Genomic DNA, 26,689 nt, shown 5'->3' with positions numbered 1-26,689 from the left:
TCTCTAGTCAATAGAAAATTGTTCATAGTTTTGGAGAAAAAGTATAGGAACATTGTGAATACTAAAATGGCAAGTTTTTTTTTAAAGGGTTTGCAATGGAACCTTGCTTCTCAATGATGGACAAAAGATAAGGAATAGAAACATAGATTTGTGTGGCTTGATTTTAGTGTGGAGGTAGAGCCATGAAATAGTGAGTTGAATGAGAGCCTGAAATTGAGCTTGGTGGTAGTAATGGCCTGGAACAAGAGGAAGGAGTAAAAGAGTTGTGTAGGATCCGAGGATTGAAAAGTCAAGTGGAATCCATAGTGAAGGCTCCAGGAAGATAGAGTTGGTTTCAGTTCACTATGCTGAGTGTTATAAAAATAAACACAAGATTTCAATTGGAACAAGAGGAAGGAGTAAAAGAGTTGTGTAGGATCCGAGGATTGAAAAGTCAAGTGGAATCCATAGTGAGGGCTCCAGGAAGATAGAGTTGGTTTCAGTTCACTATGCTGAGTGTTATAAAAATAAACACAAGATTTCAATTGTAGTATCAGTTTTCTTTGGATGATTCAAGTAAAAAATTACACATTTAAAGTAGAACTTGAATGATTATGCCCCTGAAGAGAGGGGGAAGGAAAGAGTATAGTGATGGTTGGTATTGTGTTCCTGGTAAGGAGACTGGGGAAGTGTGAACTTTATTGGATAGGTGCAGTCTTCAGGAAAGAAGAAGATAGCAATCGATTCCACCTGGCTTGGTCTTGTTTGTCCAAGAATCTTGGCATAGACCTTGGACATCTAAACTTTGTCACCTGCATCTCATCATGGGACATAGTCTGTGTCTATGCAACAGAAAATAAATGTTTGGAAAACGAATAAACTCTGGCATAAGGGTGTGGGCTTCAGTTTGTGGACCAGATGGTGTGTTCTGTTGTTGAAAGACCATATGTAATTGATACATAAAGTGACAGACTGTAGCAAAAGCAAAGTAGCTATTTTAAGATAGGCAGTTAAAAAAGAAGGGAGAAGTCACCCCCAAAATTTTCCAAAATTTTTGGCTGTTGGAAGAGCTAGGAATATCAATGAGCAGGTCCAAAAAAGCATGTCAAAAAGCATATCAAAAAGAGCATGTCAAAAACTAGCAATGGGGTAAATGGCTTGGATTCTTTTTATTTTAGGGAAAATTTGGGCCACACCCTTCAGTGCCCAGGTATTATTCTTGAATAATCAAGAATCACTCCTGGCAGGCTCAGTGATCCTATCGGATGTCAGGGATCAAATCTGGCTTGACCACATACAAGGCAAGTTACCTACCTGCTGTATTATCTATCCGGGCTCTTAAATTATTTTTAAAGAAACAGTTGATTGGTTGTAGTTGGTTAGAATGGGTTGACCTTTCTTCACTTTCCTTGTTCTCGATCTTCACTAATCCACTGTTACCCCTTAAGGTTCAATTCCCACATTAAAACAGTTGGAGATCTTTCGGTTTAGGTAATGCTCTCAAACACCTTTTAGAGAGTAAAGAATACAGGTTTTTCTATGTTCCAGGAAATACCTGATAATACCACTGATTCAATAGAACAAACAGAAAGGCTCCACCTATTAAAGCTTCAAAACTTGCTATGTCAGATAGACGTGCATGCGTGTGTTCATCTATGTATGGATTGCAGAGCCTTCGCGGAGCATGAGAAATGGGGACTATGACCAAGTCTTGCCTTAGGGGAAGGTTGCTCTGGCTTTAATAAAGAGCTGATGTTCCAACATCTAACTAGATTTCTTGAGGCAGCCAAGGAGAGTGTTACCTGAAGTAAGCTGTGTCTAGAGGAATGAAAGCAATGACAATCATTTGAAAGGTTAGAGATGTCATTTCTTTTGATAGGGTATCTAGAAGAATAACCTGTGCTTGGCTTTCTTAGAAAAGGAAAAACCTGGGCAGGAGAGGTAGCACACTGGGTAGGTCATTTGCCTTGCACAAAGCTGATCTGGGTTTGAACTCTGGCAACCCATATAGTCCTCTGAGCCTGCCTGGAGTTATTTCTGAGTGCAGAGCCAAGAGTAACCCCAAGCACCACCGGGCGTGGCCAAAAACGAAATAAACAAAAAGAAGTGGAAAAACATGGAGCTGGAGTGAAAGCACAGCGGGGAGTGCATTTGCCTTGCACATGGTCAGCCCAGGTTTGAGCCTGGCATCCCATATTGTCCCCCGAGCACTGCCAGGACTAAGTCCTAAGAGCAGAGCCAGGAGTAACCCCTGAGCACTAATAGGTGCGTCCCCATATGAAAACAAACCAACTAAATGAAAGAAATGGCAACATATAATAACCCATTACTCCCAAAAGCTGCAGTGATAGAACACAGATCAAGTGGAACTTGGAAAGGAAGGGAATCAATTAGTAGAGACTGACAATTTACTTCTCAGGTATTTTCAGATCTCAATTAGGCAAATCAGTCTCATCTTCCTTCCTGTTGTGCTGTTTAGACACATGCAATTTTATAAGAGCGATAATGATGTAGTTATCCAGGGGATGAAGAGGGTCTCACGCTTTCATAACTTCAATGACTGCACTCATTCTCTCACATGGGAAGCACAGAAAGATCTAGAGAGGTAACCTTTTGCAGCAGGAAATGGGAGCTTCATCCTGCTCCCCCTGCCAACCTTCTGTCCTTGTTTCCTCCCTGCACATATCTCCATTCCAATCACCCCTGCCACTTTGGCTTTCTCACTGGCACAGTTGAATTCTTCTGCACTAACTTGACAAAGGGAACCTGGCCCAGTGCTTAACCGGCCTGTATAGAAAAAGATCAGAACCAGTCAGTTTTTCCAAACCAAACAGCACAGCTGTAAAAGAGTTTTGCATTCTATCTTCTACAGGAACACAAAGACACAGAAACATATCCACGTACCTCTTTCTATTTACCAGCCACAGGATGAGGCAAGAGAATTGCTTGGTCAAATCCATGAAATTATTAAAACGTAGAATAGCCTAGAATTTCTAGTTCTAAATTATTTGTCAGTGCGAGATACTATCAAATATGGCGAGGAAATCGACTGCATAATTGCTTCGATGCTCCACTTCCCTTTGCATATACTCATTACTGAGAGTCTATTCCAGTTTGAGAAGAGGCTTTATTTCCTTGTAAATGAACAGGAAGTGAGTAAGTAAATGCTCGTTGTTTTCCTCAAATTATGTCTCAGAAGAAAAACAGTGGCAAAGCGCCATCAACAGATGGTGTTTTCATTAGGCAACGATTTATTTTTCAAAGCATTTTCATATGAACAAAATAAGGTTGAAATTAGAGTCATCTTGTCAGTTCTAGTTGTGTGTTGTTAAAAAAAAGTGCTGGCACTTGGAAAATTGCTAGGGAGCTTGAGTAAAATAGCCAGTTGCCATCTTTTTTAATGGTAACCCAAGGTCCATAGTCTAACTAGCTCCCAAATTATATGTTCAGCCCTAATTTTTGTTTTCAGTGATTTTACAGAAGCTTCGAGGCTCAGTTCTGGGCTTGGAGTGAAGAACATGCAGCGGGATTCTCAGTTCCGCTGTACACTATTTAATCATAGTAAATATATGTATATCTATACTCTGAATTATTTATAAGAGATCCATTTCATGACAAGTGTGGCAACATGTTGCATGTTCTTGTTAGAAACTATTCTCCTGGTGGAATGTTCGACTAGCAACAATTTGCAGCTGGAAATCCAGATTTCTAATATTGTATCTGCTCGGAGCTCATCCATTTTCACTGTGTTTTTGTAATCTGCCAATCGAGTCCTTTGAGACCCAAGAGATTTCCATTGATTTTGGAATGGGAGCCGCCTGCTGAGAAGAAATCAGGCTGACCATGTCCATAGTTCTGGCTCATTCTCTAACTTAAGCTGGACCCTTTCCTCAGACTCCAGCTCTCTCATGGCCACTTCATAGGGAAATATTTGAGGAATCTAGACTTGTAGCCTCCACTGCTTGTCACTACTGCGGTTCAACCTAACCCTGCTGAATTTGGCTTCTGCTTTTAGAACTCTCCTGAAGGAAAGTCCCCAGTGACCTTTAATTACCAAATCCAGCTATCTTTTATCAGTCTTCATATTTCCTGCACTGTCTGCATATTTGACAGTGACAAATCCTTTCCTGAGACAGATTACTTGCTTGCATTAGCCTAATCTTGCATCAACTAGGAACTGCCCTGCAGATTGGAACCTCCTAACTTGAGTCCCTGCCCCCAGGTTTTCTGTTTGCACCAGCCCCACAGATTACTGGTAGGGGATCTCCTAAATGCAAAGCTGATTATGTCATCGCCTTGCTCAGAAGCCTTTGAGTAAACCCACTGCTTAAAAATAGGCACAAACTTCTCACTTAGGTATTCTAGACTTCCATGATAAGGCCCTTTATTTCCACTTCCAGCTTGTCCACCTAACCCCACTCTCTTATAGGCCCATTTATCAAGGAACTTATACTTAATGTCCTGAACATATCCTATATTTTATCCCTTGTTAGTTTACTCTTGTGATTCCTTGTTCCTGAAGTATTCTGCCTTCTGCATCTCTATAAAAATCCTAATTATCTTTCAGGACCAATCTTAATTTCACCTGTTCTTTACTTTTTGAGTCACTGTACCTTAAGCAGAGTAGATACTGAATATCTATTTTTATAGAAAATTTCTGACCTTCTATGTCTTTTTCTACAGTTCCCTATTTGCCTTAGAAATCATATCTAAACCAATAATTGCTCTCACTTTCTTTTTTTCTTTCTCTCAGCTGTTGCTAAGGAAAAAGCCACTGGTTGAGATGGGAATGAACTTAACGAATAACATGGGTGATGCTAACCTCAAGTAAAAAAACATGGAATAAATGTTGAAAAAATCACTTTCATGGAAGCAAAGACAAGTAAATTGAGAATGGGCTGGCAAGAAGGGAAGCAAAATCTAAGCTGGTTTCATAATCCAGTTTGAGAATAAATGAAATCAGGCCATCTAACCTGAAAATCCATATATTCCTGGAAATGTATCCTCTGGGATAGATCTAGGGGACACTGGGGATACTAAGAAACTACATCTACTAAGTAAACAAGTTCAGCTCCCGTTACACAGAGCCTTTACCCATCCTCACCATTACACAGAGTCCTTTACCCATCCTCACCTCCTCCCCACTTCTGCCAGAAATGGTGGTTTTTATTTGCTTATTTATAGGCTACTCCTGATGGTGCTCAGAGCTGACTCTGGCTTTGTGCTCAGGAGGACCATATGCCATACTAGGGATCAAACCTGAGTTGGCCATATGCAAGGCAACTGCCTTAAGCCCTGAGTTATGTCTCAGGCCCTGAGCTTTGAACATTTTCAAATCATAGCAACTATGTAGACAGCAATGAAGCAATCTACCAGACAGAATCCTAGTTGGGGATGTGCCAGAAAATTGGGGAAGTACAGATTTTTGTGGGGTGTGGAGATAGTGGAAGTGAGAAATGGATATTTGCTATTTCATGTTGGAGGAGAAGCAGTTTCAAATACACTGAGATCTGAGTACTGGAATCTGAGTACTACTATGTTATGTTAGATTTGCAAACTCCTGTTAATGTGTGCCTTAAGGATACATCCTTAAGGATCTGGGTATCAGTAGGTAATTGTAAGCAATGGAAGTCCTATCATGTTAAAGGGGGACTTGAAGTTTTGAAATCGTATGTCTCCATAGGTTATTTCTTCTGCCAGTAAAAGGAAGCTGTGAAATACAATACTAGATTTGGATGGCCTCCATATTTATTATTTATTTGTTTGCTTGTTTTTCAGCAATGCCAAGTGAGGCCCAGGGCTTAGTCCTGGCTCTGTGCTTAGGAAATATTGCTGGCAGACTTGGGGAAACACATGAAGTGCCAGGAATTGAACTTCGGTCAGCCATATGCACATCCACAGCCTTACCTTATGTACTATCTCTCTGGCCCTTGTAAGCACCATATTTAAATGTCTTCTTTACACTGAAGGAACCTACTGCTCCTAATACTGTACCTAAATACAAAATATAGCCTACAAAAGAACAACAGTGGGTGGGGACAATAGAACAGGAAGTAAGGAGCTTTGCATGTGGCCAACCCTGGTTCAGTATCTAGTAGCACAGGTGATTCCCCCTCCAAAACTGCCAGAGGTCACTCCTGAGCACAAAGCCAAGAGTATCCCCTGAACATCATCAGGTGTGGCCCAATAGTTCCTCAAAAAGAAAGGAAAACAAAAATAGAAGCACAACAAACATCATGGACAACAAGGACAAACCTGTGACAAGGGCTCAAGACCAGGTTTGAGTGTATACCTACCTTAGGTATATACCTACCTTCGGTATACACTTATTATCTGACTGTACTCCTCCACTTTCATCTGCTAAATATGTCATTCTGATGGTTAAATGGTACATCTGAAATTGCATGGCATAATGTGTGGCACGTAGTGATACTTTAAGTGAGAATAAAACCTGTTCTTCATTTGTCAAAGGACTACTTAGAGGGAAAATGAGATATTGACTACAAAATGGCATATGCCACTTCATTTTGGTAACAACCAGTGGTACTCAGGGCTTAGGCCTGGCTCTGCTCAGGGCTCACTTCTGGTTGTGCCTAGGAGATATTAGATGGCACCCAGTGCGAGAAAGGGGTGGGCAAGATCAAACCCTAACCTTGTTCTCTATCAGGCCCTGCCACTTATTTTTTTGTGAGAAAAGGCAACAAAATGTGTGTAGTGTTCAGTGTCTGTTTTGAGGCAGCAGCTCCAGTGGCTGTGAGTGTTCCTGAGCACTGAGAATGGTCCCACTAACTTGCTTCTCAGGAAATGAGTTTATACAAGTCATGACTTTATCCAATCGTATTTGTTATATTATATGTTAGTGTTGTTTTAGGTTTTGCTCATCATTTGTCATGTCAGCTATTTTGAAAGTCTAGGTCCGTTTGAGTATCTTCCACATAAATTCACAGTAATTTCTTCTTTATTATATCCCTTTCTTGGCTTACAAAAGATTTCTGTTTGGATTATGGGAAGCCTTGACTTGAACAAGTTAACGTTAGAAGACACATAAAATTACTTTAATATCATTAAATTATTATGCCATCAAAATCATTGATAGTACCTTTTCTCCAAAAATGTCAACCTGGAGCAAATGTGAAATGTTATGAATTAACACCTAGAGCAGAAATTGACTGTCTGTAAGTGCCCAATGAAACAAATACATTTCATTTGATAATTTCTACATGACACTTTCTTCCAGGTTCACTTAAGCCTTCTTTTCCTTTTTTTTCTGGTTTCCTTCTAACTCCACAATTTTCTGTGATGACAGCAAACTCTGGAGATGAACCTTACCAACCTGGTTAAGCGCAACAGTGAACTAGAAAATCAAATGGCCAAGCTAATTCAGATCTGCCAGCAGGTTGAGGTATGTAACAAATATTTTGGGTTCTTTCAGAGCATGTGGATTGGGTGAGATGCTGGGACAATCTGGGTACTTGAGTTTTTCCAGACTGTAAACTCAGGAATTGCGGTAATGAATGGTACTTCAAGAACTTACATTTCTTTATGATGTGTATTCCAAGGAAAGTGGAAGATAGATGTTTAAACAAAACAAAACCAAAATATGGGCAGTGGTGGTGGTTTGGGAGGTTGAAGGTGGCAGCAGTCCAGTGGGCAGCCCCCCCTTTTTTTTCCAAAGAAAAGGCAGTATGAGAATCAGACATGAATTGTGTTTTTTTCTTCATCAAGCTGGATATTTTAAGTCACTTAAAGAAATTGCTGAGAGTTATGAAAAAGCTGGAAATCCTGGATCCTTTTGTAGGGTGAAGTTCCTTCTCTGTAATATTATATCTGTAAACTTGTCAAGTCTGATTCTCCTCTTCCTGAGCTCTCCTTCCTTTGTCACCTGCTGCCATATCTGGTCACCAGTCATCACCTTTCCAATTAATGATTCTGTCATCAATATGGTATCTGTGCTAAAGTTTTAAATTAGAAAATGTTATATACCACGAGGTTTTCAACAATTGTTATTGGCATCAACTTTCAGAGTAAAGGTTATGAAGAATTGACCTCTTTTTAAGTAGACAAATTTTTAAAAATGAAAGATGGTTGTGTCTCTTTCTTCTCAAAAATATGGAACTGAAGCCATAGCATTTGAATCTATGTTGGTTTTTGTTGAAGTGATAGTGTTAAGGTTTAAAGTGGTCTCGCAAAATATCATGGGAATTTTCATGAAAATATTGGATAAAAATATTTCTATTTACAACCTGATAGTCTAATTATAATCTTACTTCGGTGGCACACACATAGATTAGCTTAGATCTATTTTAAACAGCAAAATAATTTAAGGATTTTATTTTTTAATCACACCAAGGAGTTCTAATTCGGAGAATGTGGATAATTTTCTCATAATGAGAAGAATTCTCTTACATGAGTAACCACACCCCACCCCATCCCTGCCATTGCCCCTTTGTGTCAAGTTTGTTAAAGTAGGTTCCTTTCTTTTGATGAACATTCATTCCATTGAATGTTTAATTCCTGCAAGCTACTACATTTTGGGAGAGAGTGGTACGATATACAGGGTGCATAGAATACTAGTTGTACTCAGGTCTTTTATTTATTTATTTGTTTGTTTGCTTTTTGTTTTTGGGCCACACCCGTTTGATGCTCAGGGGTCACTCCTGGCTATGAGCTCAGAAATCGGTCCCGGCTTGGGGGGACCATATGGGACGCCGGGGGATCAAACCACGGTCCGTCCTACGCTAGCGCTTGCAAGGCAGACACCTTACCTCTAGCGCCACCTTCCCAGCCCCCGTGTACTCAGATCTGATTAAGAAATAAGAATATAGATTTGGGAAAAAGCTTAAGTAATGTGAAGGATATGGAATGTGAATTGGAAATATGAGTTCTGGAAACTGGAATGTGAGTTAGAAATGTGGGTTCTAGTCTAGAATTTGCCCTTAACTAACTGGTGGTAATGAACTTGACTAAAGCATTCATCACCTCAGTTTCAGTATCTTTATTTATAGAATGAGTGTTTGGATGGACTATGTGACTTTCGGTGTTTTCCCTGATTATATAGGTCATAATTCTGTGAATGGTTACTTTATTTCCGTATTTCTCCAGACTATCTCATCATTCCCAACAAGGGAGAAGCAAAACATAAGGCAGTTTATGGTCGTTTTCAGCTAATCAGAACCCCTCTGTGTCCCACTCTATTAAAGCTTCTGATTATGTTGTCACATTAGGGATAAGAAACTCACATCAAGAGCCAAGGGGAAATTGTAAGGAGACAAGATAAGAAACCCTTGGTCTAGAATTTCCATGATTGAGGTGGTGCAAGTTAAAGTGAGTAAAAATTAACATTAGAGCTTATCATCATTATCTTTATTATCATGAAAAACATATAAAGTATAAATTCAATTATAGTCAAAGTAGTAAAGTAAGCAATTTATTTTTATTGTATATTCACTTTGGGACCTCGTAAAAATCTTATACCCCAACCCCAAGGAATTTAATTACTTTGGCCAGTCCAAACCAAACTTAGCCCTGTTCCAACTTTTCCCAGGCCATTGCACCAATCAAACCTTTATAAATCCAGTGTCTCATAATATAGTGTGTCTTTGTGTGAATAGAGAAAGGGTCATTCTGATCCCTTAGGGTCAGTATTCCAACATCGCCTGTTTGAAGTTAGTATTCCTGCTTGTGTCTAAGAAGAAAGGACACTGTCCTACCAAAAATAGGAAGAAAGAACAGCTCCATGATGAACCAACAAAGAACTTATTAGGAGTTTCACTCAGGGAGACATATTAATTCTGTTATTTAAACCACTGTCTGCTCTGGCCACATTTTACTTATATTTATGCACAGTATTCTATCAGGTATAAAGACTACATAGAACACTGTACCTTTCCTTCAGGAGCTACATTCAACACAAACTCACCCTGATGTAGAGACATTCATGCAGAAAATGTAAATGATGAATTTATATTTGGGAACTTGAAAGAATCGAGAAGTGATATTATACTGCATGTGAGGGGTTAGAGTTTATTTTGGGAATTCATTCCATACTTTACTCAGTTTTGGAACCTGCCTTTGATATGGGCTCACTGGGATGGTTTATGAAAGACCATGGCTATTCTCTGTGACATCATCTTTTGGGGAAAGAATAAAGATGAGCCCTTAACTTCTCCATAATAATAGGTTGAATCTAAGGTACCCATTATATTCATTCAACACAGAGCCTGCATGTCCAGAAGGCTTCAGGCAAAGTCCCAGGAGTAGAGATGGAGTTAAGGAAAGGACTTGAGACTTCATAAACACTTATACTTTATAAAATGAAATACGCAATCAAATACTATCAGCCTTGACAGTTCCTGAATGAAGGGTGATTTGGGCCTTTTCCATTGTCTTCTAGTCCAGGCTTATCTTTACAGACCGACTATACTCAGAGTAAATCAGGCATTTCACATTGGGTGGGGCGGAGATACCAGCAAAGGCGTTCAGAAGACTGGACTAGGTTATTTTCCTGCCAAACCTGTTCCCCTTACTTATTGTCTGCAAATGTTTTTGTCACAAATTGCCTTTTCCTAAAGGGCCATAAATACTACCTCTCTCTCCTTGTTCTTTCCCCTGGCTCTCTATTCTCTAAAAGTAAGCAAAGCCGCACTCTTCCTATTATTACAGAAACAGAGATTAGGATCACTACCAATTTGTTGTTGAATCTTATGGCAATGCATCCTCTTAGATCTGCTGCCCAGCTTTCAAAATGGAGGAAATATGCAAGTCGGGCACTACATTTGTTTGGGACTGGAAAGGATGGATTGGAGTAAGAGGTGGACTCAAGAAGTCTTTAGTTTGGTTAATAAAGGGAACACTGTGACCTTGCTAATCTGGGGACTTGAGCTTTATATATAGTTCTTTGTCCTGTCTCATTAGGCATCCTTTGTTTACATTTCCAAAGGAAATCTCTGTTTAATGCATAGACAAGGGAAAATGTATGCCATCAGAAGGATATTTCCTCTTGGCTTCCAAGACTGTATGGTTTCATAAATATTAAGCATTCCTTAAAAATACCAAGGGGACAGAAAAGAGTAAAAGACTTAGTAATCAGTTGGCCAATGCCATTTCTTGAGGAAACACTATGCACTCAGGTCCATGGCAATTTAAGAACTAGAAAAGTCAGTCTAGAGGATTGATGGCCTCTAGGCTCTTACAGTGTAGCCAGGGCAAGTAGACTATTCAGTGAAAAAGGAGCAGTATTTAGAATACAGCATGTAGGCAGTACATGTAGTGTGAATGAGTGTAGTGTTGCCCTTCAATTTTTTAACTTTTTGATCTTGTGTTACAGTTTAAGGCACTGGGCAAATTCAAGCACTTTCCAAAATTTTGTATTGCTTTGTTTAAAAATAATTTTTATTGTGACCAATATGAATCACAAGTCTTTCACAGTGAAATTTAAGGTCTTCTTATCTTGCATAACAGATGTAATACAAAGGGATGTCCAGGTCACTAGCAAGCATACTTAGCCATTGGGACCCAATGAGTTAGTGTTGGAATTTGAGGATGCAGGGCTACTTGGGCCCCACCTGGGAGTCGGGTTTAGGATACATATAGTGCTAGTGTTCTAACTTGAGTCTGGCACATGCTTTGCATGTGCCCTCCAATAAGCTGAGCTACCTCCCCAGACTCTCTTCTCAAACCATTTTAGGAACTAGGAGCATTGCTGTAGAATACTAAGAAGGAATGGAGATGGATTGAGAAAGAGGGAAGCATTCTCTTAGTTTGAGAGATTTCAGCTTTCTTTCTTAAGAGGAAAAAAGGCTTTGAATTCCTTTAATTTATAGATTTATACATTTCTTGGGTTTGAAAAGTTTGAGGCCATTTCTTCTTTAAATCATTTCTCTTTTTCCCCTTCTCTTTCTTAGTTTATCTTTGAGTTACTCTCACAAATGTCTGTGTCATTTAGTTTGATACTGTGCCATTAGTCAGTCATACTCTTTATTCCCAGTCATTTTTTCCTGCTAACTCAGTCTTTGAGCTCGTTTCTTTTTTTCTGTGAGATGAAGTTTTCTATTTAAATCATGTATTTTTCGGTTCCAGAATGTCTGTTTGATTCTCTTGAGTTTCTATTTTTTATTAGTATTTTCATTTTGTGTATGTCATTTTTCTGATTTGCTTCATTGTATTCTTTTTATTTTTCGAGAACTCCTTATGGTGGTGAACTTTTAATTACTTTCTTGTCAACTCATTTATTTCTTTAGAGTTTTTCGTTTTGGTTTGGTATTTTTGTTTTTGTTTCTGTTTTACATTTAACTTGTTCCTTGTTCTTTCATTTTTTTCATCTTTGTGTGTGTGTTCTTGGAGTTTCAGAAATTTTAAGAATGTGTCAAGTCATACTTTGTGATCTCATTTTGTACAGAAATTACTTCCATCAGTCAGCCAAGCCAGACATTCTGCAGACTTTTCAAGATGTTATAGGTTATGTCTGTTCTGGGCAATTTGAGGAGTCTAACTGGTTTCTCCTTAGGTGCCCCCCACAGTGTATTTCTGGAATTCTGCAGACTTTACTTTTGGGGTTCAATCACATTACTGGTCTTCCACCTACTGTATTTCTGTTGTACTGTAGACTGCAATGTGTATATATTGGCGTTGTCTGAACTCAACTGGCTGATCTGATCATGGTCACTGATCATGGGTGAGTATAGATGGTTTTCTTGAACAGCTCCCCTAAAGTCAGGCATTAAACCTACTCATTTGTCTCTCTAGTGATAATGAACTTCGGTTCATTCAGATTGCACCACTCAGATTTGGGGACTAGTCTCAGACAAGAAAGAGGCAAGTGTCCCAGTTTTTCCTACTAAACTTCAGTGCTGGGAACTTCACACTGCTGAATATTCAGGAACATGTTCAGCAGTACCTCATTTTCTCATAAACACTTGTTTAGATTTTTTTTATTCCATTCATTTCTTTACTGGGGCAGAAAGATCCTGCAGCTATCATTTCAAAATTATTTCCAGTACCAATAACATGACTTCTGGGCAATCGTAAGACTTTGCAAATATTTTCCATTTTCAAATGTTTTCCAATTAAAACATTTTTTCAAATTGTAAAACTTTATTCAAAACGTTTCTATGAAATAAGACTAAATATGTTTTTTAATATTCAAGTTAATTTACTGAATTTTTACAAAGATATGATTCACAACAGAATATACTGAGATTCGATGAGATTAAGTAATTAATGACTTGTCTTTTCATAAATACTAAGCAGAACTGAGTTCTGAACCAGAGTCAACTAAACTTCAAATTATTTTTAAAATTTATTTAAAGAAAATGCATATATAGTTGACATAACTGATCATAATACATTTGTTTCAAGATGACAGAAAGCAAAGTTATTTGAAAAATAGAAAATAGAAAAACTAAAAAGTGGAAGAGAAGAGAAAGAAGAAAAAGTTCAGTAAAAAGTATATTTGTAAAAATTATCGTATCACCACAGACCTCATTAAAACAATAGCAGAAGGTGTAGTAAGCTCTTCTTTTTTTTAAAGATAAGAGTAAAAAAGGTGTGTGTATGGCAGTTGTTTTTTTTGCATAGGCCCAGCAAAATATGGAAGAAATAGAAAGGAAAAAGCGTTGGCCTAAATACAAGGAGAACTTACCCATGAAGTATTCTAGCGTAAGACCAACTCTGGGCTCCAGGCATACTAGATTGTCCTACCCCTGAGTCATTCTTTGTGGTCCCAGTAAAAGTTTTTGCACAATCGCTGTTGTTGGTGTCAGGTTTCTGTAGTTAGAGATCCTTGTTTCTGTGCAGAATTCACTAGTGCATCTGTCTGGGCTTGGGTTTTTGTTTTGGGAAGCATTTTCATTACCAATTCAATTTTGTGCATTTCCTACATCCAAGTCAGGATGTTTCCTCCTTGAAGATGCCTTTAGTCTCAATGTCACGGAGTGTTTTGCGTGTATTTTCTTCTAGGTACTTTATGGTTTCAGGTCTAATATCAAGGCTTATAATCCATTTTGATTCGACCTTTGTCTATGGTGCTAACGAGAGGTCTGAGTTGATTTTAGTATGCATTCATTTTAGTTTCCTCAATACCACTTGATGAAGAGGCTTTCCATGTTTTACTTTGTATTTCTTGCCCCTTTATCAAAGACTAATTTGGTATATATATATATGGGGATCAGATTCAGAATATGATTTTTTTCTTTTTGTTGATATGGTGTATTGCATTGATTGAACATTGATTAAATCATACTTGCATCTCTGGAATGATTCTTCCTTGGTCACGGTGTATGATCTTCTTGATGAGCCATTGGATCCTATTTGCTAGAATTTTGTTGAGGATCATTGCATCTGTGCTCATCAAGGATATTGACTTGGAATTCTCTATTTTTGTGGCAATTCTGCTTTTGACGTCAAGGTCATTTTAATTTCATAGAAACTATTTGGGAGTGTTCCTGTTTCTTTAATTTCCTAGAATAGCCTGAAAATTATTGGCAGTAGGTCCTCTTAAAAGTTTTGAAAGAATTCACTAGTGCATCTGTCTGGGCTTGGGTTTTTGTTTGGGGAAGCATTTTCATTACCAATTCAATTATCCAGCAGTGCTAGGTTATTCATATACCCCAGATCATCTTGCTTCAACCTTGTGAGGTTTTAAGAGTCCCAGAGTCCCAGAATCTATCCATTTTTCCAGGTTCTCTTAAGGATGTTCAAAGAATTTAAAGAAACAATAAATTGGACAATTCTCAGCTTTCTTTCTTGGTAAGAGATCTCTGATTACCCTTTGAATTTCTGTAGTATCTGTAGTAAACTCCCACTTTTAATTTCTAATTTGGTTTATTAAGTTTCTCTTTCTTTTTTTTTCTTTGTGAGTCATGCTAGTTTATCGATCTGGTTTATTTTTTCAAAGAAACAACTCTTGCTTTCATTGATCTTTTGGCTTTATAATTCATTAATTAGCTTCCCTCTGTCTATTTTTAGTTCATTTTGTTGATCATTTTCCAATTTTTAAATCAGAGCTCTTGTCTTACATAATGTATTACCCCACAAGAAGTTACTTATTATGTTCTTTATGTAGGCTCCTTATTACTTCCTGATGAAAGATTGCAAAACTCTAAATTTTCTCCTTAATACTACTTTTGCTATGTTCCACAGATTTTGGTAATTCATGCTTTCATTCTCATTTGTTTCCAGGGAACTTTTGGTTTCCTCTTTGAATTTGTTTCTAACTAACTGGTTTTTCAGTAATGAACTGTTTGATTTCCAGGTATTAAAGTATTTATTCTGTGTCTGTTTGTAATTCACTTCCAATTTTAGTGCATGGTGATCTGAGAAGGTAGTGGATAGAATTTCTATCCTCTTGATTTTATGGAGCTATGTTTTGTGGCCCCACATGTGGTTTATCTTAGAGAATGTCCCATGTGCTTTGGAAAAATAATTTGTATTCAGCTTTTTGGAGATGGAGAGCCTTATATATGTATATGTATATGTATGCATATATATGTATATGTGTTTACATACTAAGCCACTCTCTTCCATTTTTTCCTTTAGTGCCAGTATATCCTTGTTGAGTTTTAGCCTGGTTGAGCTATCAAGAGGTGACAGGGAGATTTTGAAATTGTTTGTTTTGTTTTGTTTTTGGGCCACACCTGGCATTGCTCAGGGGTTACTCCTGGCTGTCTGCTCAGAAATAGCTCCTGGCAGGCACGGGGGACCAATTCTTATTGGTCCTCAGATCTATCAGTGATTGTTTTAAATATTTTCTGCCCCTCATTGGGTACATATATGCTTAGGAGTGTTCTTTCTTTCTGTTCCACTTATCTCTTGAGTTTTAAGAATGTCCATCTCTGTCTCTTATAACCTTTTTAAGCTTGAAGTCTGTGTTGTCTGTTAATAGTATGGCCACCCAATCTTTTTAATTGAGTTTTTACATAAATGATTGTCATTCAATCTTTGACTTTGAGTATACGTTTGCTCTGACTATTCAGATGTGTTTCTTGCAAGCAGAAAAATGTTGTATTCACCATTTTGATCCATTTTTCACTCTGTGTCTCTTAACTGACACATGTAATACACTGACATTGAAAGAGATTATTGTAATGGGATTAAATATCATATTTTTGTTGGAGTTTGGTGTGATTGCTGGGTCTGCCTTGCATTTAAGTAGACACTTCACCTCTTCTTTTAAGGTTGATTTTCAGTCTGTAAATTCCTGAGCTATTGTTTATCCATGAAGCTGCATATCCTTCCTTCAAACCTTAACGTAAGTCCGGCTAGGTGAAGTACTCTTGGTGAAGCATTCATTTCATTGCGTTTTGTCACTATTTTCCACCACTGCTTTCAGGCCTTGCAAGTTGCTTGTGATAAATCTGCTGTAAATCCTAAGGCTGTTTTAGGATTTAGTTACATGCACTCTTTAGTTCTGGAACTTTCTCAGCAGTGATGTCATTGACTGTTAATTCTTCATTGGGGTTTTATTCCTGGGTGTCTGGCATCCCATTGATTCTTGTGTTCTTTCTATTGAGTTTATCTTGGAGTTCTATTGTTGTCTGTTCACTTTCTTTGGTGATTTTTTCCGGACTCCCTCTGTTGTATGGAGATGTTATTCAGTTCATCTTCTAACTTGCTGATTCTATCCTCAGTGTCTTTTACTCTGCTGGTGAGTCTTTCCAGTGAGCTTTTCATTTCACCTGCTATATTTTTTCAGTTCTGATACAGTTTTGATACCTGTTTGAAGTTTTCTCATTTCTATTCTCATATCCTCTTGAGTCTCTGGGCTATCCAATTTATTATTTCTTTAAGTTATTTGAACATCCTTAACATTTTCTCTTTCAATTCCTGATCAAAGATGTTATGTAGGTGGGTGTTCTTGGTCCAGTCTCCAAAACTTGCATCTTTGCACAAGGTATGGTGGTTTCTATATAGTTTTCCCATTGTGCCCTTTGTTGTGTTGTACTGTTGTTTGTTGTGCAGTTTATTGACAGGAAGAAATAAGCAGTCATGGAGTGAAGCAAAACAGCTGCAATTTTCTGGTCTCACACACCTCAGCTCAATTGAAACTTGGGCTTTTTCCCCAAACTATGTTCACAACTGACAGGCAACTGTGGTTAGGCTCTTGTGTCTTAGTTGTGTTCAAACTGTTGCTTTTTAAGTCCAAAATCTGGCTACTGCCTACAGCTTCTCCTACTGGTCTTCAGCTCAATTCTCAGCTTTCTTTCTTGCTCACAAATCTTAGCTTTACTAATATATAGAAGTCTTTCCCTTATTCTACTCTTTGTGCCCCCATTATTCACTGGAAAGATACTTGGTTTGGGAAAGGAAAGACTCAGTGTTGGATTGTGTTTCTGAATGTGAGAAACGAGTGATTTTAGACAGCTGGGAAGGTGCTCGCCTCGCAGATAGCTGACCCAGGTTCAGATCTTGGAAACTGCATATTGTACCCTGCACACTGCTAAAAGTGATCCCACATAAATAAATATATAAATCCAATTTGTCCTTTTGGGGCAATACCCACTGGGGCTACTCCGAGTTCAGATCCCTGTAAGTATGGGAGGATGGTGAGGTGTGTCTCTCTCGAGTTTTTCGTGGAAGCCATATGTTGCTAGGAATAGAATCTGGGTCTCCTATGTGGAAAACATGCACTTAAACTTCATTTTTTATTTTTGGTTTTTGAGTCACACCCAGCAGCGCTCAGGGGTTCCTCCTGGCTCCACGCTCAGAACTCGCTCCTGGGAGACTCGGGGGACCATATGGGATGCCGGGATTCGAACCAATGATATTCTGCATGAAAGGCAGACACGTTACCTCCATGCTATCTCTCCGGCCCCACCCTTAAACTTTTTGAACCCTCTTCCCATTCTAAAAATGGCTATGAATGATTTCAGAAGATTATTCTTACATGTTTAGGATTCTTGAGCTATAATAAATAAGTCTTTAAAACACCCATTTCCAAGGAGATTTTTTGTTTATTTTGGAAGTTTTTGGAAGGAATCTGGCACAAACTGTGAACATAATAAAATAAGAGTGTGGTTCGAAGGAAATAAGTCGAATCATGTAATATTAATGAAGAAAGTTAATCTTAGCCAAATGATAAAGGAGAAAAATAAATTAGTCCCTCAGCTGGGAGTCGAGGTATTAATGGTGTTGCAAATGAACAAATTGTAGGGCACATGGCATGCCATACAATGGCTATAAAGTTGGTCCAGAGAGATAAATGGAAACATACTTGCCTTCAAGACACTTCCTTGATTGGTTGAGAACCCAAGAGGTGGCATGTCAGGTATAATGTGAAAAAAATAATTATTATTTCAGTGAAAGGTAAGAGAAATGGCAAGCTTGGAAGGAAGAAACACCTTGGTCTGTCTGAGGAGCTTGGGAATAAAAGTCAGTTTGTCTTGAAGTAGCTTATTTTCACTAGTAAAATGAGGTGAGAGATTAAAGTGAGCATGTTGAAGTTCATAGAAAGGTAAAAAGCATACAGGTGTTTTGGAAGTGCCAGAACTTTGTTCAGTCATAATGTAAGATGTGAGGATCATTGCAGGACGTGAATGGAAAGTAGGCCTGGATAATGGAGCCTAGGGCCTTGGGTCTGCTATACACAGGTGTTTGGACTTTATCCATCACATTTGGAGCTGGGAAAGGTTTAAAGTCAATCATTAAGGGCTGGAGAGATAACACAATGGTAAGACGTTTGCCTTGCACACAGTCAACCTAGGACAGACCCGGGTTTGATTCCTGGTGTTCCCGAGCCTGCCAGGAGTGATTTCTGAGCACAGAGCCAGGAGTAACCCTGAGTACCGCCAGGTGTGATCCCCCAAACCAATAAACAAACAAAGTAACAAAGTCAGTTTGCAAACGGATAAAGATCTGCATTCTTGAGGATCACTCTTGCTTAGGATGTAGTATGGAATAAGTGACAAGGGTAAAATATAGGCAAAAAAGTAAGATAGATGGCTTTTACTGATCCAGGATAATAGCTTTTACAGATGCAAAGGCAATGCAGATTTAGGGTGAAGGAGGAAGGGATAGATTAGAAAGATTAAAAATTATTTCAAGTAAAATTTTTTATAAAGCTAGGAATAAACATACTTTTCTTAACCTAGTAGAAGACAACTATACGTACCATGAGTGAATATTATTCTCAGTGCCAAGTACTGGAATTTGTCCTGTCTTTTAAAGAAGTCTCTTGGAGGGACGATGGCTCAGCGGTGACTCTGGGTGATGAGTACAACATGCGTGGCTTCAGCAGACTGCCAGCTTTCAGATGTGTGGTCAGTGTACCCGTGACATTTTTACGGTTCAATTTATATTTCTTTCGAGCACTGAATGAGTCTATGGAGCAGGCTGGGGCACACGTGATAATTGCAATACTGGGTGTAGTCAAGTGCATTTTTTAATAAAAGGAAAACCTATGATGACAAATAAAATAAAGAAGCTTCTTTAATGCTTCTTGAAAAACTGGCTTCAAGGTTTCACAGCTTATTCATCAAATGAGACTTTAAGAGCCAGAAGAGAATGGGGAAATGTATTGCAAAAAATCTGTGCCATGAACATCTCACCAAGAATACTGTATCCAGCTAGATTATCACAATTGCGTTTTGTCTTATTGTGTCATTTTTGCCAAACCTGGTGGTGCTCCTGTGTCTCTTCCTGTCGAACTCATGGGCCATGTGGTGCCAGGGTTCCAATATGGGCTTCCTACATATATTCTATCTGTGGAGACAAACCTGATCCCTTGGCTTGCTTTTGTACACACCATTTAGATGCCCCTTAATATCATCAGTAACTCCTTTAGCCATTGTGAAGTTGAATAAGGGTATGGAATTGGAATATAAATTCTGGAGGAATTTATATGAATCCCTCAACCAACCATGCAATCTAAGGTGTAGGCACAGCCCATTTTATGCAGGAAGAAAACACTATGACTTTGTCAGATAGCAATACCTTCTATTATTTTTTCAAAGTATTTTTGACCATCTCTGTATATTACAGGCAAATAGAAATTCTTATGGTTAATATTGCTTGTCATTTTCTCTTGTCCTACATAAAGGGTAAATATGCTGATGTTTTCATAGTCAAAACAGTTCGTGTAAGCATGCTCGCTGGCTTGTGTTTTCCATTTTCCTTTCGTGCAGTGAAGCTCACTTAATTGCCACATTTCCCATCTGCTTTGTTCTTCTTGAGTCTCATTTCTCAGTGTTTGAGTTCCATGTTACTCAGAACGCTTACCTGGTTGTTAAGCCCATCCCACCCCTCTTACTGTTTGATCCAATCTGTGCATAAACTATTCCAATAGCCTATTTCAATAAGTGTTTGGAACATTGGTGAAATGCCAGTAATTTAAGTTAGAGCTCTACTAAGCCTAAAATATTGTACTTTTAAGTGTTTCCAGTTCTAACTCTGCTTCCAATTTCTCTTCTCATCAAGTCAACCAAAAAGCAAACAAAACAAAACAAAAGACAGAGCATTAAAAGCATCCATCACTACTATGACAAATATGTACACAGCCATTGACATCCCCTTCTTTGCATTGCTCCGAGTTCAGCGAGGGATATGGTGAATAGCTATGAGGGTGGTAGAGTCATACTGGAATCATATGTGCGAGAGGTGGACTTTATGACAACTTTGTGAGACATCTGGTGCCAGTTCTCTCTTACTAGCGAGGAACCCTTGAGGATAGAAATTAGATTACTTACTTCAAGTCCCACCTCCCTGTCACCCAGAAGGAGCTGAACCTCAGGTCTAAATCTCTCCTTGTCCACTTTTTATTGAACAATTCAAGATGAGAAAGTCTATTTGAGGAGTGATTCTATGATAGACCTCCTCTCTACCACACTCTGCTGTTTTTTAAGTCCAAAGCAGCTTCTGTCCTAAGAGCCTTTCTTGAAGTAGGGAAAAGCTTGGACTACTGTTTGAATTGGTTGAAGGTAATAGTGCCCCATATTTGCTACCTTAGGACAGAGAATTCCATGCTTACACTTTTCCTTTTCTAATCTAAATCAAATTGTTAGTCCAAGTTTAACTTATTGTGAATAGTTCTAGGATCTTTCAATACTCTCAATACTTCTAAAAGCATTACCTATATGATCTCATTTAATCATCACTGAGACATTATAAAGTAAGTACTATTATTATTTTCTTTTTATAGCTGGGAAAGCTGAAAACCAGAACAGGTATCTGATCTGAATAAAGTCACACAAGGAGTAAGTGGTAGAGTGAGAATTTATATTGAGTCAGACTCTAGAGTTTATGCTTCTTAACCATCATGCTGTATTAAAACACTGATGGGAAACATTATTCAGTGTCTCTCTGTTGTCTTTGCAGGTTTCCAGTTATTGTTATTACCTGTGATTTTGTAAGGGTAGCTTCCTGTGCTTCTGTATGTAATTTGAGTATGCGTCCTTTAGGGAATGATGAGGATATCTAGAGCAATATTTGGGCATGCCTTTATTTGTGGCATTGTTTTCTACAGAGCATGGATCTTAGTGCCCTTGAATGTTCTGGTTCTTTTTTTTTTTTTTTGGTTTTTGGGCCACACCCGGCATTGCTCAGGGGTTACTCCTGCCTGTCTGCTCAGAAATGGCTCCTGGCAGGCACGGGGGACCAAATGGGACACCGGGATTCGAACCAATCACCTTTGGTCCTGGATCGGCTACTTGCAAGGCAAACGCCGCTGTGCTATCTCTCCGGGCCCTCTATCTGTTTCTTAACATGGCTTCTTGAGTGTTCATTTCTAGTGTATTCAAGTGTTTTTCTAGACAGGATGTTTTATTAAAAAAGATATAGTTGGAAAGAGAAATATATGTCTAGTAGAGAATTAGTGTTTAAACTAGGTGGTAAAATGATCTCTCTTTATCTTCAAAGGTTCTTTCCTTGCTCTTGGTATTTTACTGATATGGAAGGAAACCATCGGGAGAGGTTGTTTGCTTTTGGTTTTGTCTGATTGAAAACAACCTCTCTTGTTTACAGCAAAATTTCTTCCTCTTCTTCATATCCCAGGCTTGTGCCAGCTTCCTCTTAGTAATAACACAAATGCAAGGTACTCATTGGCTTTGGAATCAAGTTGGAAACCAATTAGATTTTAGCTAAAACATTGTATCATTCAGTGGGGTTCATGTCAGATCAAACCATAGAGTTCATCCTAAGCCCTTACACTCCCAGTAATGTAAAAACACACAGAAAACATTTCAAGTGGCAGGTAAATCCAAGGACATAAAGAGAAATATTCAGCAGGGCGTGGGAGAGGAGGGAGGGAAGGAGATGGGGAGCATTGGTGGTGGGAATGTTGCACTGGTGAAGGGCAGGGTGTTGTTTTTATGACTGAAACCCAACTAAAACATGTTTGTAATCATGATACTTAAATAAAGATATTATTTTTAAAAAAGAAAATGGAGTAAGATGGATAGGTTCGAAAGAGACACAGTGATAGATGGAGCAGTGAAGAAAGTATGTAAAAAGGAAGATGAAAACAATTACAAGATGGCAGTTTACTAATCAATACGCAGACCATTGCATTCTTGCTGATTTGGGCCATGTTCTATTATCTTAAGGGCTTCTGACTGTTAGAGCTTCTCGGTGGTATTCTGTAATTTTTGCAAGCTCCTCCGTTACCAGCCAAGAAATCCAAAACATTTCAGTAGAATTACATTGGCTTTTGAATGCAATGGAATTTGTATTGTATTAGTTGCACAAAGAACATATTTATATTTAAGAAGTAAAAACCCGATCTCATAGATGAGTGGGCAAATGGCTTATTGTCTGTATGCCAAAGAATAGAATTTAACATCTTTGCGCTTTCACATTCCGTGTCTGTTTTTTTTTTAAAAGGATCTTAAGAACCCAGCAACTGAAAAAAGACACTGACCTCCAGTGAGCACGGCCAAACCCTACTGGACCGTTGCTAATCCAGCAATACGTCATTAGATGAGGAGGTGAAAGGAAATGGTGTTCCCAGGGCTTTGATTATTTATTATTATGGTCTTTGAAAAATAAATATTGTAAAACCTGGCCATTTTTATCTTTGTGGATCTTTATCAAAACTTCTGTGTGGTTAACCTGGTGCTAAGTGCTAAAGGGAACGAAATAACACATGTATATAATCACTGCCCTTGTCTTCAAGGACTTAACAGTCTAGGTAGGGGAACAGAACACATTATATAAAAGCAGTAGGCAATACAAGAAAAAAAATTGACTACTCAATTCTACAACACCGAGTATAACTGCTGTAGGGATTAGAGGAGAGGGTGGTCAAAGAAGGCTAGCATTATTATGATTTACATCAATAGCAAAACATTTGGGGGCACACCTGGCAGCCCTCAAGGGTTACTCCTGGCTCTGCATTCAGAAATCACTCCTAGCAGGTTTGAGGGACCATGTAGAAGGCCAGGGATTAAACCTGGGTGGACCAAATGAAAAGAAAATGCCCTCCCTGCTGTGCTATCCCTTCAGCCCCTATAGAAAATCTATTAGCACAAGACTGCTAAGTTCTTTATAGGTATCATCTCACTTAATCCTCTCAACTCTTGGAGATAAGCCATAATATTATCTTTTTTTTCAGACAAGGAAACAAAGATGGTGCAGTAACTTGTCACAGGTAAACAATGAGACTAAAGAAGCAAAGAGGGATTGAATCATAGAGGACTGAACATATTAAGAACTATGAAATTAACCTTAAGGTTGGGGAAGACACTTGAAAAATTGTGGGAAGCCATTTTAAGCATGGGTGTGGTGTGCTTTTAAAAATCTTACACTAGTTAGATGTTTGATTAAGAAAACCTCAGGAAGAAACAGATATGATGTGGAGGAACCAATTAGGTGATTGAAGCAGGAGTGTCTGAGCACAGAGTAGGTACTTAGTGCATATTTGATTGGGGGATGGATGTTAGATCTAAGAAAGAGATTCTAGAAGACAGAGCTAGTAAAGTAATAATAAGGGGTAAAAAGGATGGATTTGAATTATGTTTCTACCAATTAATTAAATTCTGTTTCATCAGCTAATCCAATAGTTAATTGGATGTGGGGCTAAAAAGGAATAATATCTAGGGTGTCTTAGGAACAGATGTACCACTCATTTATTGAAGGAACATTAGAGAGAAATAGTATTTCATGAGAATGGATGTGGGAATAAAATGAGATCAGGCTTGGAAATGTAGAGTTTGCAATGCTTAGGATCATGTAAATACAGATGTCTAGTAAGCATTTAGACAAACGTGTCTAAAATTAGGAATAGGATTTAGGATGAGTATAGTGTAAGTGGGACAAATAGTGATCTTTTCATACTGATGGATTACAAAACTACTAAATAGAATACTAAAATTGGATTGTAGTAATGATTGCACAATGGTGTATATTTACCAAAAGTCATTCAATTATTTACTGAGAACAAGTTAATATTATGAGTTATAAACTATATCTCCATTAAGAGTTTGTTTTGATTTGGGACTATACCTGACAGTGTTCAGGGGTAACTTCTGGCTCTGTACTCAGAAATAACTCCTGGAAATGCTCAAGGGACCAAATGGAGTGCCAGGATCGAACCTAGTCAGCCTTGTACATGGCTAGTACCCTACCCTCTGTACTATCTCTCTAACTCCTCCATAAAGTTCTTAATGTAAAAAAGTGAGAGGCATGATACTGTCATGTAGATACTTAGTATTGATACATTAGAAATAGGTAAACCTGGGGCCGGAGAGATAGCATGGAGGTAAGGCGTTTGCCTTTCCTGCAGAAGGTCAGTGGTTCGAATCCCGGCATCCCATATGGTCCCCTTAGCCTGCCAGGAGCGATTTCTGAGCATAGAGCCAGGAGTAACCTCTGAGCATGGCTGGGTGTGACCCAAAAACAAAACAAACAACAAAAAAGAAATAGGTAAACCCACATAAGACTGAGTGTAATAGAATTCTTGGAATACACTTCTTTGAGGAGAGGAGAAATATAGTTGAAAATACAGGAATGTTTACCTATTGTTTTCTTCTTAAAAAAGAAATTCTCTGGAATGAATTCTATGTTCTTTTCAGAAAAATAAATAAAATAATATCCAGGGCCTTCATTGAAAGTGCAAAAGGGTGGTGCAGCTGCAGCTTTGAGGACTATAGAGATGGAGGGTGTGTAATTGGTAACCTTGGTTTATTTATTTAATTTGGGAGGCCACACAGGCCAGTGCTCAGTGTAACTTGGATGTGCTCCCAGAAATTATTCTGGCTGGGCGTGGTGGACTTTTTGGGATCCTGAGGATTGAATTTAGGTAGGCTGTCTGCAAGGCAAACACCTAACTGTATAGTATCTCTCCAGCCCCAGACTGTAGAGATTTTATTTATTTATTTATTTATTTATTTTGGTTTTTGGATTTTGGGCCACACCCAGTGACGATCAGGGGTTACTCCTATCTCTATGCTCAGAAATTGCTCCTGGCTTGGGGGACCATATGGAATGCCAGGGTATTGAACCACAGCAAGGCAGATCACCTTACTGCTTGCGCCACTGATATTTTAAATGGCTACTGCAGAGATGTGGGGAGAGGTCAGATAAACAGGATACGTATGAAGCATTGAGATCTTGCTGGAAGATAGATGCTATGGATTGAAAAAGAATGCAATCTATGCTGGTGTCATCTATATGAAGTTCACAATGAAAACCATAAGATTGCAATTGCCAGGAAAGAGGATGTTGGTTAACTGAAAACTGAGATGAATATATGGATATATACACATCAAGTACATATATATATCTAATTGTGGATGTAATTCTATGTATTATTCTATGTGTTACAGTAATGTTTTATTTTTCATATTTATTGTTACTCTTTTTGAGCAATTTGTGATCTCTTTCTGTTTTACTTTATGGTTTCATCTTGACATGAAATGGTTCTTCATGGCTTGACATGCTCAGGGAACCCCTTCTGAAGCTTGGTCTGTTGGGCCAACATGTCAAAGAGAGGGCTCTGTGATGCCAAGGACACTCAGACTACCCTGATGGTGTTTAGGACCTTCTAGGGCTGCACTCTGGGGACGCTGCATTGCCAGGGTCCAAATAGGGGTTAACCATATGTGAGCAAGCACCTTAACTCCTGTGTTATCTCGCCAATCCCATGCTTTGTATGTTTTTTGGCTTGTGTAGAAGGGTTTCCCTCCTTATATTTTCTTATTTTCTGTCAGTTTATATTTTACTTTAAATCTTTTAAATCCTTGAAATTGGCTATATCTGCATCTGCTAGCTCCATAGACTCAAACTATTGTCAAAAGAGATGTAAACCAAGCCATGAAAAATTATGGGTACATCAGCTATGCAGCTGAAAGATGGCAGTTTTGCCATGATCGTATAGTGGTTAGTACTCTGTGTTGTAAAACTTGGCAGATTTGGGAGGAAGTGTAGGCCTGCCAATGCCACATCAGTTGTACCCATCACCTACAATTGCCATTTCAACAATGGCTCAGTGTTACCACTCATTTACAGTTCTCTACAGTGACATCAATCTAGCCATATATCAACACACCAATCCAGTATGTTGGTATTTGAGCTGACATCACCAGGCCTTTTTTGGAGTGAATATGAGGAAGCCCCCTTCTTCCTTCTTGTATTTTCAGAAGACTTGACAGCAAAAACACACACCAGTGATAGATTTTTGTGTGTGTGTGTGTGCACACGCACGTGTGCGCATGCTCAGAGCTTACTCCTCTTTTTTGTTTATTTGTTTATTAAATAATTTATTTAGGCCCTGCTGTGCCTTTGT

General features: G+C 38.5%; 1 protein-coding gene across 1 annotated transcript in view; it reads left to right on the top strand.

Annotated features, from left to right (window-relative positions):
• The window catches only part of MID2 (midline 2), a 117,187-nt gene that overhangs the window by 28,630 nt on the left and 61,868 nt on the right, over positions 1-26,689 (top strand). Inside the window, exon 3 of the mRNA XM_049767566.1 lies at positions 7,286-7,381. Within this exon, the coding sequence (XP_049623523.1) occupies positions 7,286-7,381 (96 nt within the window). The remainder of the gene's footprint in view (positions 1-7,285; positions 7,382-26,689) is intronic.

This window comes from Suncus etruscus, chromosome X (genome assembly GCF_024139225.1).
Source record: "Suncus etruscus isolate mSunEtr1 chromosome X, mSunEtr1.pri.cur, whole genome shotgun sequence".
Classification (NCBI taxonomy): domain Eukaryota; kingdom Metazoa; phylum Chordata; class Mammalia; order Eulipotyphla; family Soricidae; genus Suncus; species Suncus etruscus.
Note: the sequence above shows the minus strand (reverse complement) of the source record. Positions and strands in the feature narration are given on the sequence as shown.